The sequence below is a fragment of the Kogia breviceps genome, chromosome 9 (genome assembly GCF_026419965.1).
Source record: "Kogia breviceps isolate mKogBre1 chromosome 9, mKogBre1 haplotype 1, whole genome shotgun sequence".
Classification (NCBI taxonomy): domain Eukaryota; kingdom Metazoa; phylum Chordata; class Mammalia; order Artiodactyla; family Physeteridae; genus Kogia; species Kogia breviceps.
In genome coordinates this window covers 22,526,410-22,545,978 of record NC_081318.1, presented here as the reverse complement: position 1 = coordinate 22,545,978, position 19,569 = coordinate 22,526,410, and the positions used below count along the sequence as shown (strand labels likewise).

General features: G+C 35.9%; 1 protein-coding gene across 3 annotated transcripts in view; it reads left to right on the top strand.

Moving 5' to 3' along the window:
• KLHDC10 (kelch domain containing 10) overlaps window positions 1-19,569 on the top strand; it is a 57,275-nt gene that overhangs the window by 26,026 nt on the left and 11,680 nt on the right. For 2 of the 3 annotated variants that reach the window (XM_059074463.2, XM_059074461.2), the window contains exons 2-4: window positions 16,085-16,306; window positions 17,646-17,800; window positions 18,962-19,110. In XM_059074463.2, coding sequence (XP_058930446.1) covers window positions 16,085-16,306; window positions 17,646-17,800; window positions 18,962-19,110 — 526 coding nt within the window. Of the gene's footprint in view, window positions 1-1,295; window positions 1,383-16,084; window positions 16,307-17,645; window positions 17,801-18,961; window positions 19,111-19,569 lie in introns of all 3 variants that reach the window. The other variant, XM_059074460.2, reaches the window with a different exon arrangement.

Genomic DNA, 19,569 nt, shown 5'->3' with positions numbered 1-19,569 from the left:
CATTACACTGAATTTATGTATCTCTATGTACAAGTGCTATAGTAAACAGACCAGACCTTGCTGATGAGCATCTCAGATATTTCCAATTGCCAAAACCAAAAACTATATGCTTTCCAAGGAATTTGAGACAGGTTAAGTGTGGTATAGTAGAAAAAAGGCAGGTGTTAGAGTCAAACTGCCCAGGTTTGACTCCTGGCTTTGGCATTGTCACTTAATTTTTTTTAGCTTCCTTACTTGTAAAATTAAGATGATAATATCTTCCTCAAAGTGTTTTTATAGCCCCTGTTATAGCAATTACTTCACTGTAATGTAATTATTAATTTAGGCATCTGCCTTCCTCACAAGACCATGAGTTCTTGAGGCTAGGAGTCATATCCTTTGGCTACTGTGGAGCCTAGCCTAGGGCTCAAGGCATAGCAGGTGCTTAATGAAATGACTGTTGAATCCATACAGGGTTGTTGTCAGGATCAAATGAGATAATACTTGTAGAAGCTTCTTGTAAACTCTAAATTCTATACCAGTGTTAATTGTTTTTATTGCTTGTAAGAGCTGTCTTTGGGAGCTATCAAACCTTTGGGAAGAGACAAAATTATCCCATTTAACACTTCTATGCTTTGCATTTTTCTTCTATGTTATAAGAAAATGAGTTTTAATTGGGGTTAATGTGCAGTTAATTTGCTTCCTGTGAAGGCAGAGGAATTTACTTTTTTTTCTCCCCCCACAGTGGAAGTGTCACGATATTAAATAGTTGTTTTATTTGGTTGCTACCACAAAATTTTAATTATAGTAAGATCAGCTTATTTCATATTTAAAGAATGGTACCCATTGCTTTATCCTTTTAACCATATAACTGATAAAAGAATACCAAACCTGGAAGAGAACAGGAGCCTATGTTATGCCAAATTAATTTTAGTCAGAGCTCCCTTTTTAACATTCACTGACTTGTAAAAATGTCATCGTTTCCAATCTGTTTATAAAGCTCCTGGTGAATTTTTGCCACAAGATGGCATTGGTGATTATTGAATGCATGTCTGTTGAACCAGAATTCTGAAAAATGGTGCACATAATTGTTCTTATTCTTTTGGGGATGAGTTGAAAACCTTCATCACTGCTTATATATTAATTAAATTTTGTTTTGACTTCCAAAACAGGGTTAAATGCTACTTTACATCACTTCTTTCTGTATTCAAGTATTGTTTTGTTTCCTGTTTTTCTGTCTTTATAACTACAGTTACTATGTATTATTTGCCATGTGTTGTATGTGTCTGACTTATTGCTGATAATTGTGGTAACAGGTAAGAAGAAAATACGATGGGACCCAGTTAGGAGGCGCTTCATTCAGTCCTGTCCCATCATAAGGATCCCTAACAGGTTTTTGAGAGGTGGGTGATAACTAGCAAGAGATCTGTGCTTCATATGGGTTAAAGGGAACTTTGAATGAATTTTCTAAACTCAAAACTCTGGTTTTTAAAAATTGTCTAAACAGCTAAAATTGGATGAAAGAAAATCTAGAATTTAATTTTAAACCTGTGCTTCATAGTGACCACTGTTGGAATTGTAATGATAAGTTTTAGGAAGTTAGAATCACTTAATATGTATTAGGTGGTAGAAATAAAACATCTCATTGATGTCAGTATTATTCCACTGTAAACATATTAAAAAGAACTTTGAATAATTTATAAAATATGGGGTATGGGAAATAATTTTCTAAATATGATTTTAAGAAAGAAATAAAATTTATGTAACTATAAAACTAAAAACCTCTTATGTCAGAAACCATAAATAAAAAGATAAAAGGGGGAAATATTTGTAACAAATGGTTAATATCATGAATATATAAAGAGCTCTTATAAATCAATAGTTTAAAAGCAAATACCCACTAGAAAAATAGGTAAAAGAACATGAATAATCAATTTGTAAAAAAGAAAGGTCAATAAATATGGACAATTGTTTATTTTCACTATTGTTATAAACATAATTAAAATAATAAGGTTATCATTTTTATCTATTAGATTGGCAAAGACTAAAAATAAGAATACTCAGTGTTGCAAGGGTATGGGGAAATGAAGCTCATATATTGAAGGAAGTGTAAATTTGACACAGCCTTTCTGGATTTAATTTGGCAATATGTATCAAAAGCCTTGAAAATGTTCACATCCTTTGACCTAGTAATTCTTACTTTTAGAAATGTTTCATTCTTTCTATTTTTTACTTCTTCCAGTAAAACATACTCCCTACTGAAAAAAGAAAATCTCAGAAGAGGGTTGAAAACTCTGGCTCATACTATTTTTCTAGATATAATAAATTGTCAGACAAGCGTTATTAATGTTACAGTTTAGACCTTATTATTTATAAGCCAGTGTATCTAATTTTGACTGAAGAGATTATTTAAAAAAAAAAAAAGACTAGAAAAAAGACCTGCAGCAGCTAAAGATGTTTCTATATCTAGTGCCTAACTTATTTTTAGTGGCCAAGGTCCAGATCATTAAAAAAATAAAATCTAGCCTAAATGGGTCAAGATAAGATACTTAGGGTGCTATGCTACCCTTTATTTTATTTTATTTTATTTTATCATTTGGCTGTGTGGCTTGTGGGATCTTAGTTCCCTGACCAGGGATTGAACCTGGGCCATGGAAGTGAAGAGACCAAGTACTAACCACTGGACCTCCAGGGAATTCCTGCTGTGCTACCTTTTAGCATAAATAATTTTATTGATAGAAACTAATAGGTAATTTTAGTGTTATGTGACAAAAAAACCATTGTGCACACGTAGCCAAGCAGTACATCTAATTTGATAAAATTTTTTCTTTTTTCTATTTAAAAAATTAGAATGCTAATTTTTAAATTTACAATGAGAAGGCTAACTTGGGGTCTGACTAAATTTAAGTATAATTAAGAAATTGTTTAATTAGGATGTAAAATTCAATATAATACCAGTTTTGTACAAATATAAACATAAAAAACAAAGGAAATAGTGAAATAACATTATATCTGGATGGTGGGATTTTATTTTTTTTATATTCTCTGTTTTTCAATATTTTAATCATGGAAAAAAGAGATTAGCACAGGTAAGTTTCATATCTTTGGTTATTTTCGCAAGCCCTAAATTGCCTCAAAAAATTGCTGAGGAAGATGGTCTCTGACAGTGCTGAGAAGAGTGAGGCGGGAGTAGGCTCAGCATTAGCAACAGCAAGATCACCAGTGACTGCTTCTAAATCAGTGGCCTTGTCTTAGTCCTCACCTTCTTTGACCTGTTTGTAGTGTTTGATCTGTTGACCACCTGTACCTTCTTAAAGTTTTCTCTTCTTTTGGGTTATACTTTGCTGTACAATCTGAGATGTTTTCTTCCTGCGTCTTTGATTGTTCATTCTGTTTCCTTTACTGGCTTCTTTCTTCCTACTCGCTAAAGATGGGTAGTGCTCCAACGTTCTGTCCTCTCCATTATCTCCTTTGGTTATCTCATCAGATTTCACAGACTTAACTAACCTCGTTCGTTCATTTGTTCATGCTTTCATTCTTTCAGTATTTTTTGATTGCCTCCTGTGTAACAGGCTTTGTGCTAGTTCAATCATCTAGATTATAGAGAATCAAGTGAAGAAACAATTAAAGAATAATTTGAGTGTAATTCTTTGTGGTAAGTGTCCTGATGAGTTAGTGTGGTATGGGAGCACACAGAAGAGGTACCTGACTCAGCATGTGGGAAGGACAGGGGAAGATCAGTAGCCATCAGGATGACTTTTCAGAAGAGATGTATGGAGTAGTCTGAGTATGTGTTAACAGGGGAAGGTTGGAACATCTCAAACCACAAGGACCAAACAGCTTAAATAAAGGCAGTTAGGCAAAACAGAGCATGGTCTTTCAGAGGACTGTAGGAAGTTCGGCAGAGTGGGAAAGAGTGTGGAAAGAAGAAGCTGGAGAGGGCCCAGATCAAGTGGAGCACCACCCAAGGGGAGTTTTCAGGATCAGTTTATTTAATTAATGAAGAGATTTAATTGGAAGACCAGTTAGGGTTATTAGAGTTATCAAGGTGAGAAATGATAGAGGCTGCAACTAAGGTAGTTATATTTAGTAGGAATAGAGAGTAGGTAGTTGATTTGAAATATAAGGAAGTGGAATTAGATGAGACTTGATGACCAATTCAAGAGGAGGAGGGAAAAGTCAAGAAAGCTTCCAGCTTTCTGTGTGGACCATTTTCTCTTTAGCAGGTATTATATAGATGGATGGAAGAACAGATTGAGGGAAAAGATGATACATTCAGTTTAATCTCCCCAAGCCAATAATAGCATATCCTTGAACACTCAGTCTATGAGTTATTTCTAGAGAAACCTCCTTGGAAGGCTTGTCTCTTTGCTTTGATTGCACCCTCTGTGTATCTGCCTGTATCATAACACTTACCACACTGAATTATAGTCATTTGTTTACTTGTTCCTGCCTGCCATAGACTGTAAGCTCTGTAAGGGCAGGGACAGTGGGACAGTGCCTTTCATTTCTTCATTTATCTCCAGTTTGTAGCACAGTGCATGTAGTAGGTATATCATATGTATTTGAGTTGAACTGAATTATTTGTAAGGCTGCTGTCAGGGAATAGGATGGGAATAAAATTTTAGTACATTCTCAACTTCTCTCTGGTGGTGGTGACAGTAAACTAATAAGTTGCTGAGAATACAAAAATGCTATTTAGTGTTTCCTTAGATTTTTAAAACAACTTACCTATACTTTTGAAATTGCCACTTTCAAGCCTCTCGTTTTGGGACTCCTACACATTATCTCTTTTGATTCTGATTAAACAGTTTCATAGGGCTCATTTTCTGTTGCTAGATTCCTTCGCTAGATCCTGTACGTTCTCTAAAAGATGTTGCTACCTATTATAAGTGGTGTGAAAACAGTATCACTGTAGTGAAAACAGTGTGTTTTCATTACAAAATGATAGACCGATTACACCCATTTACCCTCCCATACTTCTCACTTATTACTGAAAATTACAAAGCAGACCTACAAAAAAGAATGAATCATAATTATATTGAAAAACAGAAAAGGGAGGCTTTGAAGCCGGATTACCTATGTCTGAATCCAGGCTCTGCCATTTACCAACTGTGTGACTTTAGACAAGTTGCTTATTCTTTTTTTTTTTTTGCCTCAGTTTCCTCATCTGTAAAATTAGGATGATGATAATAGTACCAACCTCCTAGGTTTGTTGTGAGTATCAAGAGAGGTAATATGTGCAAAGCACTTAGAAGAGTTTTTACGTTTAGCCAATGATTTTTTTTCCATAATTGAAAACTTTTATTTATCAGAAACAAAGTCAGCATAACAAGCCAAATTAATTGCCTTAACTCTAGCTTGTCAACTAGCTAAAGACCAGGATAACAAATATTTATACTGACAGTCTGTTTAGCCAATGTTGACTTAATGTTAGCTGCCATCATTCTTGCTATTATAATACCAGAAAATTTAAGGAATTTCAGGGTAACAGAAAGCAGTTGGAATTCTAATGATTGAGAAACCAGAACAGAATAAAATGCAACCCCAAATAGGTATTCCTGCTGGGTGCTGGAAATCAAATAATTTCTTAAAGAGCTCCTTTCCTGAAACTCAAGCCTAGAATCGGCAAGTGGAGGAGGAGGGAGCAGGCAGGGGGAAGATGGAACATCAGGGCAAATAATTAAGGGACTGCCTTCAGAACGGTTATTTCTCCTACTTCTCTCCCTCCCTCCCTGGCAATGGCATTAGTTCTAAGATAAAGCTCTAAGAACAGTTCTTCAAGCAAAGTAGGGGATTTGTTTAGGGGAGGGTTGAACAGGCAGTGCTTTCATGGACTGGGATTGGAAAGAGTGTACGCACAAAGCAGAGCTTTAGGTAATGGATCTCCACAATAGATTGGACGAGGAGGGTGGAATAGGGGGAGGAGAAGAAAGCAAACTCCACCAAGGACTGATGTACGTTAAATGACCATGCTAGCAAAATGCAGCCTTCCTTATTCTAGAAAAACTGCTTTTTCTCCACTTCTAAAGAGAAACCTGTCTGTGAGTGTACCACTTACCTGCAGACACCCATAATCAAACACATCTCCCATTTGGAGGTTTGGAGACAATACAACTGTGGAGGAAATTCATTATCTCTTAGAATACTAATCAATATAGTCCTTCACTTATTAATATGAATCAGTGATCAAGGCTTACCAGACATTTGAGGGAAACTAAACTTGTTCTGATCACAGCAGGTTTCTTCAGAGTCAAGAGAGAATTGGGTCCACAAATAAAAAGACAACTGCCGTGCAAAAAAAAAGGAATGGTTAAGGAATTAGTTCCATATTGAAACTTGCTGAAATAAAGATGCAGTTGGAGGATTAAATAATACACAGGCTTAAGACCAATTTTTACAAAAATAAAGTAGAGGAAATTTACAGACCGCAAAGCAAGAGGACAAAAAGAGAAAGTACATGAGGAAAATTATACTTTGAGGGTAGATCTAAGTGATCCAGTATCCACTTTATAGAGTTACATAAGGAAAGACAGTGGAAGAGAGAAAATAAAGAAATAAAGAATATTTCCCTATGCTGAAGAAAGACTCTTGAATTTTCAAGTATAAAGGGCTCACCAAGGAACAAGCTAGAAAAATGTAAAAGCAAAAAGCATCTATCTGTACATTACTGAACTACTTATGATTCCAGAGGTAGAAAACAGGCTACATAGAAAGACTCAAGACTGAGATTTCTCACGTGCAACATAGTTTGCTAGAAGGTAAGTGCCTTCAGTGTTCTGAGGGAAAATTATTTTGAGCACAGAACTGTACCCAGCCTCACTAATATTTAAATGTTTAAATGGAGGTCAAAATAAATAAGAACTCTGAAAGTTTATGAACACACCCTTTTTGAGAAAATTACTTGAAGAGGTGTTCCCAGTAAAATGAAAAACAAATCCAAGAAAGGAAGGTTTGGGCACAAGAAGCAGTAGTGTATGAAAAAAGCAGAAAAGCTTAGAGTTGTGTCTAAATACAGGGACTGTGAAGCCTGGTATAATTGATAAGAAAAGTTTTCTAAATATATAGAAGGATAATATAAATCACTATAGTATATGTGTATGTTTGTGTATGTATATATATAACATTCTGTAACTAACATTTCAGATGATTTAAACAAACTGGGGATAGGAAGAAAGTAAAACTCTGCTAAAGATCTTAAATTTTTTCATTTTAGAATCTCTAGGTGTAATATATGCTTATTAAAATTCAAATAATATGGAAATATATAGGGTAAAAAATGAATGTCCTTATCTCAAGCATATATAACAAATTTGTATAAATCAATAAGAAAAAGACATCTCAGTACAAGAATGTATAAAAGGCTTGAGCAGGCACTTCCCAAAAGGATCAATCCAGTTGGCCAACAAACATGAAAAGGTGCTCAGCCTCACTAGTAATGAGATAGACGCATATTAAAACCACCGTGAGCTAGGTCTACAAACTCACAGGAATTGCTAAATTAAAAAGACTGATGATACTAATACTAAATATTTTGTAACCAGTTTGGCTTTTATCTAGTAAAGGTAAGGATTTCCATACATTATGACTCAGAAATTCCATTTCTACATTTATAGCCAACAAATATGGGCCCCTGTACACCTGAAAACATGTACAGAAATGTTTATAGCAGCATTAAGAGCCACTAATTTGGACAACCCAAATGTCCATTCACGCAACTTAGACTGGATAAATTGTGGTATATATTCATACAAAGAAATACTATTTGGCAATGGAAATGAACAGACTACCTCTAACCCCAGCAATGTGGATAAATCTCAGAAATATGATTTTGAATGAAAGATCCCATAAAGGAAACATACTATATCATTCTGTACAAATACACTTCAAAACTAGGCCCAAATAAACAATATTGTGGATGCATAATTAGGTATAATAAAGCTATTAAAAGAAAGCAGGTTTTATGATTGCCATAAAAATCAGGAAATAGGTTTCCTCTGGAAGTGAAGGCGGTGGGATGGAGAGGGTTGTGGTCAAAAGGGGCAGGTAAGAGGGCATCTGTGTGCTGGCAGTAGTCTATTTTTTGACCTGGATGATGACGACATGTTACCTTTCTGATAATTTGTTAAACTATACATTTATAATTATGTATGTTCCTATACATGTGTTATATTTCACAATAAAAGAGGTTAAATTTAAAAAGCTAGGTCCCATTTCGTATCTTTACTCCTCACCTTATTCCCCTTTCCAGAAGTAACCACTGTTAATAGCCAGATTTCTTTCCAGACGTGGTTTACTCTTACTGTTGTTAGAGAAATACAAATTTATGGGTTTTTAAAAAGTATTAGGGGTAATACTATGTAGATCTCCCTAGGGAAAAAGGAAAGGAAAAAAGAAAGCTTGATTATTTCAGTAAAATTAGAAAAGTGGGAAAATGAAATAATAAGAAAGAATGGTTAAAAAAATAAATATATGATGGCAGGGATAAATCTAAATAAAAATAGAAATTAAGATCAAATCGGGTTTATCTGTGGAATGTATTTAGTACTTTTTTTTTTTTTTTTTTTTTTTGCGATACGCGGGCCTCTCACTGTTGTGGCCTCTCCCGTTGCGGAGCGCAGGCTCCGGACGCGCAGGCTCAGCGGCCGTGGCTCACGGGCCCAGCCGCTCCGCGGCATGTGGGATCTTCCCGGACCGGGGCACGAACCCATGTCCCCTGCATCGGCAGGCGGACTCTCAACCACTGCGCCACCAGGGAAGCCCTATTTAGTACTTTAAAAGGTTAAAAGAAACAGTTTGATTTTTCTGATACTGTGTTCATTTTATTAAAATGCATCAAGCTATACTCTTTATTTTAAACCATTCCTGGTTAAGAAAAAAATTTGTAGGCATCCAGGAATGAAAGAAATTTTATTTTACTGATATACTATCTACAAGAAACCAATAGCAAATATCATATATAATGGTGAAACATTACCAATATCCTCATTAAAAATGTAAAAAACAAGACAGAAATGCCCATTATCATCTCCACTATTCAACCTTGTTCTGGAGGTTTCAGCCAATACAATGGAGAAAAAAATAAAAGGTACATATATTGGAAAGAAAGAGCTGAAAGTTGTCTTTAATAACAGGATGATCTGATTGTCTAATGTAAAATTCAAGATAATTAACTAATGATAACTAATATTAGAGTTTAGAAAATTGGCTGGATAAAATTTAAACTTGCAAAGATAAATTACTTTCCTGTATATTAACAAGCAATTACAAAATAAAAGAGATATCTATTCACAGTTATATAGAAAATTAAAAGGTACTTAGGAATAAAAAACAAGAAGAAAACAATGGAACTATACTGATAATATCAAAAAGATGAGGATAAATGGCTAGAGACTATATTCCTTCATGGGTCATCTCAAGTAAAATCCTCAAGGGACTTTCTTAAAATTTAAATTTTAGTCTGACATAATTTCAGACTTACAGAGAAGTTATAAGAATGGTAAAAAAATTGTCCTGTATTCACCCAGGTCCTCCAGATGTTAACATTTGATCACATTTGCTTTATCCTGCTCCCTCTCTCTCTCCTCTCCTCTTCCCTTTCTCCCCTCGCTATCTGTAATACATATGCATATACATATTGTTTTTCTGTTTGAACCACTTGAGATTAAGCTGCAGACACTATGCTCCTTTACCCCTAAGTATTTTGGTGTTTGTTCCTGGAAAACAGATATTCTCTATGTATCTGCAGAGCAAGTACCAAAATTGAGAAATTAACACTATTAACACTATAAATAATGGATTAAATTAACATTATCATCAGATTTACAGACCTCATTTCAGATTTTGCCAATTATTCCAATAATGTCCTTTATAGTAAAATAAAGTCCCAGAATCATGTGTTACATTCAGTTCTCATGTATCTTTAGCCTTGATATTTTTGAACAGTAAGGACTAATCATATTGTAGAATTTCTTTTAGTTTGGGTTTGCCTTGTGGTTTTTCATGATTACATTCAGCTTATACATTTTTGGCTGGAATACTGTGGAAGTAATACTGTGTTCATTTCACTGCACATGATGTTGATTTGTCCCTTTACTGGTGATGTTAACTTTGATCACCTGGATAAGATGGTGTCTGCCCAAGGGGCCTCTTACAGATTTTAACAAACTGATTCTAAAACCCAGTGCAAGAGTAAATGGGGAAAAATAGCTAAGAAGTTTTTGTAAAAGAGTAACAAAGGGGAATTTGCCCTACTAGATATTGATAGATACTTCAGAGCTGTTGTAATTAAAATGGTGTGGTAATGGTACAGGAATCAATAAATAAACAGTGGGACTGAACAGAGCCCAGAAGCCCAGGCCGATATGTAGTGACAGCTGTCTCAAGTATGCTTTGCTCAGCACTTGAAACTAACTCATGGTAACACCAAAGTCTGTCAAAGCAAGTTTCTTTTACTGCTGCCAACTTAGACTTAAGATTAATCTGCCCTAAGAAGCCAGATCTTTATATATGAATCTCATACAATGTATGGAGTCTCTGTGGTAGGAGATGCTTACATAACCAAGAATATTGTGTGCTGCTGTGGATGGATGGCTTTTGCCTGAGCAGCTTGGACTCTGGGAGTAGTAAAATGGTCTACATACCAGTCAGGAATGGGAACCAGCTGGTCCAGTCTTCCCTGGCTTTCCTGTCCAGGCTTCCAGGTGTACAGCTGAAGACCTGTCTTCTCAGGTAGAGGTAATGCTAGGCTTTATATTTGGAAAGAAGGGACCAGTTAAGTTAAACTGAATTTATCATTTAGGCTGTATGATATTTATAACTAGTTAATACTTTTAGCAATAAAGGTTTTAATTTTTTTTTTTTTTTACAATGGCCTTATCACAAATGTTTGATAGCACATCTAGAGGTGGCTACATCTTGTGATAGGCTTTTTAAGCAAAAATGTTATATGCTACTTTATTTGCAAGCTTTCGCATTTAAGATTGTGTGATATGTCTTGATTGTGTGCATTCTTAAAGAGCAATAGATTTTGTGTCCAAGGTGATTAGACCTGGATATTGGGATTTTACTAATTCTACTCTAGAACATGTCAATTTAGTATACGATAAAGATGGCATTTCAGTTCAGTGTAGAAGGGATGACTTTCCATAAGGGGTTTAGGGACAATAGCCTATCCATTTTGCAGGAAATATTAGAGCCCTACCTCATAAAATACACAAAAATATGTTCTGAATGTATTCAGGTTCTGAATATTAAAAATCAAAACTAAAAAATTGTTAGAAATAAATAAGAATAGTAATTTTATAAAGATACAGAGCTAAATGAGATGTAAAGCAAATGAGCCTTTTGTTGTTGTTACACAGGAGCCTTAAAAGAAAAGATTGAGAGATTCAATTACACAGAAACTTCCATATAGTAAAAGGTACCATAAACAAAATTAAAAGCCCAATGGCATGCTGGGTGAAAGAAATAGAATAAATAAATAATTTCTACAAATCTGTGAGAAGACAACACAATATATAGGAAAGTGGACAGGGGATATGGTCAGGCAATTCCCCAAAGAAGAAATACAAATGGGCCAATAAACATGTGAACTAGTAAAAATCAGGGAAATACAAAGTAACCTGACACCCATCAGATTGGCAGAAACTAAAAAGGTTGAAGAGGGCATAAAGGAATAGGTACTACCATACACTATTGCTGGGGGTATAAATTGTTGCAGTCTTTTCGGAAAGCAATATGGCTCTATAACAGTATTACATCTGTAACAATTTTTTTGCGGGGGGGCTGCCTTGGGTCCTCATTGCTGCGCGTGAGCTTTCTCTAGTTGTGGTGAGTGGGGGCTACTCTTCGTTGTGGTGCACAGGTTTCTCATTGTGGTGGCTTCTCTTGTTGCGGAGCACGGGCCCTAGGCGCGCGGGCTCAGTAGTTGCAGCACGTGGGCCCTAGAGCGCAGGCTCAGTCGTTGTGGCGCACAGGCTTAGTTGCTCCGCGGCATGTGGGATCTTCAGGGATCGAACCCGTGTCCCCTGCATTGGCAGACAGATTCTTAACCACTGCGCCACCGGGGAAGTCCCCTATCTGTGTCAGTTTTAAATGTATATTCCTTTGACCCCAGAAATTCTGTTTCCAGAAATTTTTAGACATTTGCATATAAATCTGCGTAAAGAAAGCTTTGTTACAAAATTATTTGTAACGGTAATAACATTGGCGCAACCTCATCATTGCCTTATCTCTGACAGCTTCTTTCTTCCTTTGGCCTGCAAACTAAAGCCCATGTCCCTGGTTACAGTAAGCTCCGGCTTACTTCCTGGGGTAAAGGGCAAGTGTGCTCATCATTGTGCCATGATGAGCACACTGAAGCAAAAAGATGGCTCAGTTACCACAGGTACATATTCATTCCCTCAGCTGCATGTTCCCTTCTGGGTATTGAGTTCACCTCTGCACAGGTTCAGTTTTAATTTTTGACTTCTGCATTTTCTAATTGGAGTTCCTCAATCAGGTAACCTAATTCTGTGGCTGATTTTATTAGTAGCAAGTACTTTTTAGGAAAGTGGGGTTTGCACATGGAGAATTTGGGACAAGATTCAGAGAACTACTTTAAGAATCTAAAACCCAGTTAAGTTTTGGTCAAGGTTGAGGAGCTTATGCTATATTCTTCATAATGAAAATTAATGTGTAGTCTCCATGACATTAACCCTGATAAATCCCCATGATTTGTTCAAAATAAAATATGGCTTTGTAATATGTTAGTCACTCTTGGGCTATAAATATGTACAAAGAAATCTTTAGTTACTGACTAAAGAGAAAGAATAGTTACCTCTTTACTCCTAGCTATAAGACTTCTTGACAGGATGTTTAATATTTATCAAACGTTGATCAGATGCTCTTTACCCAGCAGTTTAATTTGCATAGATAATGGCATTATTTACAGAAGCCAGCAATTGAGCTAGACAAGCGCTTTTGATAGACATATTACGTGAGCCACAAAACTTTAAATTTTCTAGTAGCCACATGAAAAAAGTAAAAAATAGGTGACATTAATCTTAATTTTTATTTGATTCAAGAGATCAAAAATGTCATTTCAACCTATATTCAGATATAAAAATTAGTAACCTTACATTTATTTTTGGATACTAAGTGTTTGAAATCCAGGGGGTATTTTACATTTAAAGCATAGCTCAGTTTGAACGAGTCTTATCTCGGATGCTCAGGAATCATATGTGGCTAGTGAGCACTGTGTTGGACAGCACAGGACTAGACTGTAAGCTCCAGAGGACAGAAAGAGTAATGGTCTTACCATTGTATCCTCAGCAACTAGTACAGTACCTGGTATGTAGCAGGCGTCCAGTAATATTTTTGGCTTAATGAATGAATGAATGAGTGGGTAAATATAAAATCATCTTTCATTGACTCCTCAACCTTTAATCCATGTGAGTTACATTTGTCTCAAAAGTAGTTGGCAGTAAACTTAGAATGGAATGTCTTTTCCGTTGTACAGTCATTTAGAGAATATCCTGGAATATACCGTATGTCTTTTCATATTTGCCCAAAAGCAGTTTCAAAAAGTATCTTTTGGCTCCAGGTAATAAAGCAAATGACATTATAGAGATTCTTAGAGTTCCTGTCTGTTGACCATAGCAACTCAACTGTTAAGTTTTTTTCTTAAAATTTGTCTTGCTAATTCTTAGAAACATTTGTGTTTTGAGAAGACCATTGCATAATCCAACCCCTGTCCCCAAAATTGTATCTCTCTTAAGCACAATATCAAAGTCCCCTGAGAGCTCTACACTGTTTTGATCATCCCTGTTACTGTTAACTTTGACCTGAAGTTAGTATCAGTGAAACTTCTAGTGTCTGTTATATATCTCTGTTTTAGGTGTTGTGGGTGATACAGGCTAATTGCTGTACATGATTTTTGCCCTTTAGAAACTTATAATTATTTGGAGAAGAAAAATAAATATTAACAAAATGAGTAGAAAAAAATTAAATTTGTTCAGTGTTTTCTGTGTGCCTTAGGTTTGGTAATAGAAAGGTGAATGCAAATAATTCCTCTTCCCTCAAATAGCTTATAGCCTCCTGGGAAGATACATATATTATTAACCAATAAACATTTTAACATAATAGCAAGTATAATAAATCTGTAAAGTACAGGAATAATAATCCATTCATACAAATGAAGAAGCTGAGACTCAGTGAGGGTCAGTGACTTGCTCAAGGAAGCAGTTAGAAAGAACCTGGATTCAAGTCTAGATATTTGTAGAAGTTATTGCTCTTTCTTCCACACCACATTTTCTGTGTTTCAAGATTTTTAGAAAGAGAAATTGAGTTCACTTGAGGTAAATCACAGCTTGTGAGTAAATTTCCTAAGTGATCATAGTTTGCCTAAAATTATATTTATTATGTATTTACATAGTTATGGTGTAATCATCTTATTAATTGTCCATGTCTGTCCATTATTTGGGTTGGTATAGTACTGAATTGTAAGGGCTGTAGGTTTTTTCTTTTCTTGGCCGCACTGCGCAGCTTGCAGGATCTCAGTTTCCCGACCAGGGACTGAACCCAGGCCATGGCAGTTAAAGCCCAGCATCCAAACCACTAGACCACCAGGGAATTTCCAGACATTGAAGGCTAGGTAGACCAGGCCAAGAGCTAAGGGAAGGACTCGGCTTTCTAAGCAGAGAGACAGACTTAAACAGGCAAAGAGTGTGAGGGATCAGGAAAGGCTCTGAATTGCTGTTTGAGGGCTTCAAGCTCGAGCAGTAAGGAGCCATCAAAGATTCTCAGGACCAACAGGTTGGACTTGAGTGATTGGGTGATTCGTGGTTTGTTCATCTGGTTTTTAGTTTTTCTAGCTCTGTGCAATTTCTTTTCAGTTCTTGTTTAAAAACATACTGTAGGAAGTGGGATTTTGATTTTAAAATATAAATATGTGAGGCCTATATTAGGCTGGTAATAAATGTTTATGTAACAAATGTTTATTAGGTGTCCAGCATTGTCATAAATATTAATATTATACTAGTATCTATTCCTAATATATGAAAGTAGATAAATCTGTAAGATAACAGACGACGATAGTAGCTTATTCCATCCAGTGTGTATTTAAGCATCTTTGGTTCTGTAGCTATATAAGGGTTTGTGTAGACTGGTGTAAAATTTGTAAGGATAACAGAAGTAATATAAATTTGGGGGTTTTTTACTCTAAAATAATCTTGAAGTAACTTTTAGTAAACTAGTTGACATAATTTAAACTTCAGAAAGCTTACAAATACAAATTGTAGAAATAGCTTTTTTTTCTTTTCTTTTGGCTGTGCAGCTTGTGGGATCTTTAGTTCCCTGACCAGGGATTGAACCCAGGGCCCCAGCATTGGAAGCACCAAGTCCTAACCACTGGACCACCAGGAAATTCCCTGAAATAGCTTCTCTCAGTAAAGCTCTTAATAGGTGAAAGATGCTCTTTGAGATAAATACAGGGATATTCTTTGTTAACTACCATAATGTCTGGAGTGGTATTTAAATTCTAGACTTTGCTATAACTCTTTGAAAGCCAGTTTTCTTTTTATGCTATAACTCTTTGAAAGCCAGTTTTCTTTTTAAGTGTATAATTATATATTGTGGAAAAATCACAGGTTTTATGTATGTGTATTTTTATTTATACATGACTCATTCACATTTGTGATTATATTTATGTAGTTCTCTAATATTTTCAGTTTAATTTCGTTGGCCTGTGTTTTTTTCTCCTCTAAGAAAATAGAAAATCTGTCCTTTTAGCTTTTGGATTATTAAACCCTTCCTCCTTTTCTTGAAAACTCCAAGTTACCAGCCATTTTCTCAAGTTTATGGTGCTATTTTGCCTCCCTTGGGAAAAATCTTTTTACAGTTATCAAAATCTGAAAATAATCCTATGAAGTCGAAATGGAGACTAGCTCCTTAAAATCCTAAGTAGTTTGTGTGACTGTATAAAATAACCTAAGTAAATAAAAAATACATCCACATTATAAACTTGCCCTGATTTCCTTTTAAAGAGAAAATGTTTGTTGCCAAATTTTATTTGTGCTTTTAATCTGCTGGGTCACCTGTGGAAAACTGTCCTCTTCTCTCCTAGGCCACAGACCTCCACCAGCACGAAGCGGACATCGTTGTGTGGCAGATAATACCAATCTATATGTGTTTGGAGGTTATAACCCAGATTATGATGAATCAGGAGGGCCAGATAATGAAGACTATCCTCTCTTCAGGGAACTTTGGAGGTACCATTTTGCTACAGGAGTATGGCACCAGATGGGCACAGATGGCTACATGCCCCGAGAATTGGCATCTATGTCACGTGAGTGCCAGCAGTTCTGAACTTTTGACTTTATGAAAATGTCTGAGAGGTCTGGCTCAGTGTCACATGTTTTCCTTGTTAATAATGTTTAATAATACTAAATCATAATAGTAATATGATTAAACCTTGTTAATGGATACTCTTACTGTGATAATACTGTATCAATACTATAGCATGGTGATTCAGAATCAATTGTGAGCTGGATAGTCCTGATTTTTAGCTTCTAGTTCCTTACCTATAAAATGGAATTAATAATATCTCAGAGGGTTCAACATAAAGTATTATATATATGCTAGGCAAAATGTAGTAGAAGATCAGCAAATGGGGTTTACAGCTCTTGAGCAAAGTACTTCACACGTGGTATCTGTTTAATCCTCACAACATCTCTATGATGCCAACACTGGAATTATTGCCATTGTACAGATGAGGAAACTGAGGCTTTAGAGAGGCCTGAAGGGCAGTGGCTGTGAGTGCAGGCTCTGGAGCCAGACTGCCTGGGATTGAACCCTAGCTTGGCAAGGTTCTTTTTAGGAAACATTCAACAAATTATTTAAACCTCTCACCACTTCTATTTTATCATCTATAAAAATGGAAAAGATAATAATAGTTCCTACCTCATAGGGTTGTTGGGAAGATTAATTTAGAGAGATTAAATAACTTTCCTGAGGTCACATGAGACTTTAAACCCAGCTCTCATGGGCACCAGAGCTCATGCTGTTGACTCTTACACTACATCAATTGAATAATTGGTTTAAAAAAAAAGTCATTGAAATAATACAGTAGCAGTATTTTCAGAATATTTGCCATCAGAGAGGGAAAAAGTATATACAAGTGTGTGTGATGACAGGAACAGAAAGTTACCAGCAGGATATTCGTGTTCTTTTTATCTGGTGGAGGATTAAGATGACAGAAACTATAATTTAAAATGTAGAGATCATTCCCCTGGCAAAAAACGAATGATCCTTTTATCCCTTCATCCTGAGTCCCACTGGGTCTTTGCTAAGGCAGTGATGATCCTTCATTTTCTTTTGCTTTACTGTGTACTTGAACTGTGTTAAGCAGCAGTGGTGGATTGTAGTTCATATCATTCTGTATTGTTATATACAGTGTTTCATGAATTTCACAATACATGTCACATATCAAACAGTGAGCTATGTGAAATAGTGTGAATTAGATCTTTTTCTGTAAAACTTTGTAGTAGTTATATGTCAGTGGTTTGAGCTATCTTCTAAAAGCATTAAAGTGGACATTTTTGAGTTTCTCAGATTTTCTGGGTTAATGTGGGAACACATTGCAGGTAGCCAGTACGAAAATGAAATTTGTGCTTCTCCTTTCCCAGTTGTGCTGCATGGAAACAACCTGTTGGTGTTTGGAGGAACAGGCATCCCATTTGGTGAGAGCAACGGCAATGACGTCCATGTCTGTAACGTGAAGTATAAGAGATGGGCTTTACTCAGCTGTCGGGGGAAGAAACCCAGTCGTATATATGGACAGGTACCAATCTATGGCCAGTCATTGTGGATGTATTTGTTCAGATTTTCTAGTTCCAGGAACAATGTCAGAATATTTATATTGCCACCAATTTTTTAAAATGGAGAATAAATTCATTGTGGTTACTATTTGATTTTTCAGTTCTGATGTGAAATTGTAGTTTGTAAATCTGGTTACTTGCCTTCTTTCCTTTTTTTTCCCTTACTCTTTGTTTCTGATTAAGATCAATGATCTAGACCTGTATGGAGGTTTCTATAAATGTCAGGACGTCACCCACCCCCAATGAGAGATTTGGCTATTTATGGCCCAGGTCCTGTCGTCTTTAGAGTGTTATGATGCTTTGAAGAGCTTTCTAACCTAAGTAATAGAGTAGATGATCCCTGTACTTGGTTAAGAGACTTTTATACAGATCTGAGCTAAAACACAGATTATATAGAAATTAGTTTCCAGTTAGGTTCTAGTGCTTCAAACCTTAGGTTTGAAAAGTTATATCTAAAAAGGTAGGAAAACAACTCACCATACTTCAGGGACCCTTTGAGAGTAATGGGCTAAGCTTAAAACAACCAAAGCTGTGGCTTCTTTCTCAACGAGTGCTGGCTGGCACTGGTACTGATACATAGCTTCTGAACTATGTGTGAGGCACATAATGGATGACCGTATCCCAGCACAGGAGGCATTTAAACCCTAAGAAATTACCATAACAATAGCAAAACTTACATTGAGAAGAGTCTGGTAGAAAGTGTCAAGTTTGGGGGACTGCCAACTCTAGACTTCTTACTTAAGGGATTCTGGTGCCTTATTTTCATATTTGCTCCTTCTCCTTAAGGGCATTTTTCTTCACACTGCTTGGAAAGTGAAGCAGCTTTCAGTGGAAATGCTCATGTCCATGATCTATAAATTCTTTGGTTGGCTAGGACCCATAAGGATCATCTGATGCCCTTTGCCTATCTAGATAGAACTTTCTTTCCAGTTGAGCAAAGTTAATTTTTCTAAAAATAATTTCTGTTTCTCTAAAATCTTTAGTCCTTTTTAAGGGTCTGATTTTTAGAAAGTTAAAAAATACAAGAAAATTTCACAAAACCTGATTTGGGGGTATTTAATAAGGTTACATTCTTCAATCAAGTGTTAACGAGGAAGTCTCGTTCACCTTTCCTCATTATCCAGGCCATGGCTATCATCAATGGCTCCCTTTATGTCTTTGGAGGGACAACTGGCTATATTTACAGCACAGACCTGCACAAATTAGATCTCAATACCAGAGAGTGGACACAACTGAAACCAAACAACCTATCCTGTGATCTACCAGAAGAGAGGTGAGACTCTAGGATTAAAGCATATTTATTCTTTCTTGCTAAGATTTTACTTTTTTTCAGAATATTGGCAGTATGGTTTGAAGAAGATCCTTTGGCCTGGTTAAAATAGCTAACTGGTTGTTAGATCCCAGTTCAGCATTAAAGAAGGGTCTTCTGGTGAGGGAATGATATCTCCCTCTGAATTAAAGAATTTTTTTCCTGTTATTTCCTCTTGTACTTCTGTTTTCCTGCATTAGGAAAATAGTGAAACCAATGGTAACAATTGTAACTAAATTTCATATTACAGGAAAAATAATTACATTCTAGTTACTTTTTGATTTCCCTTCTTAACTTGCATATTAGGATTCTTTGGCCCATTTGCTTACAGTCGTATCCCCAGTAAGAACACAGTGCCTTGCCCATAGTGGTACTCAGTGAGTGTTGGTTGGATGGATGGAAGAAAGGAAGGGAAGGTCCTTT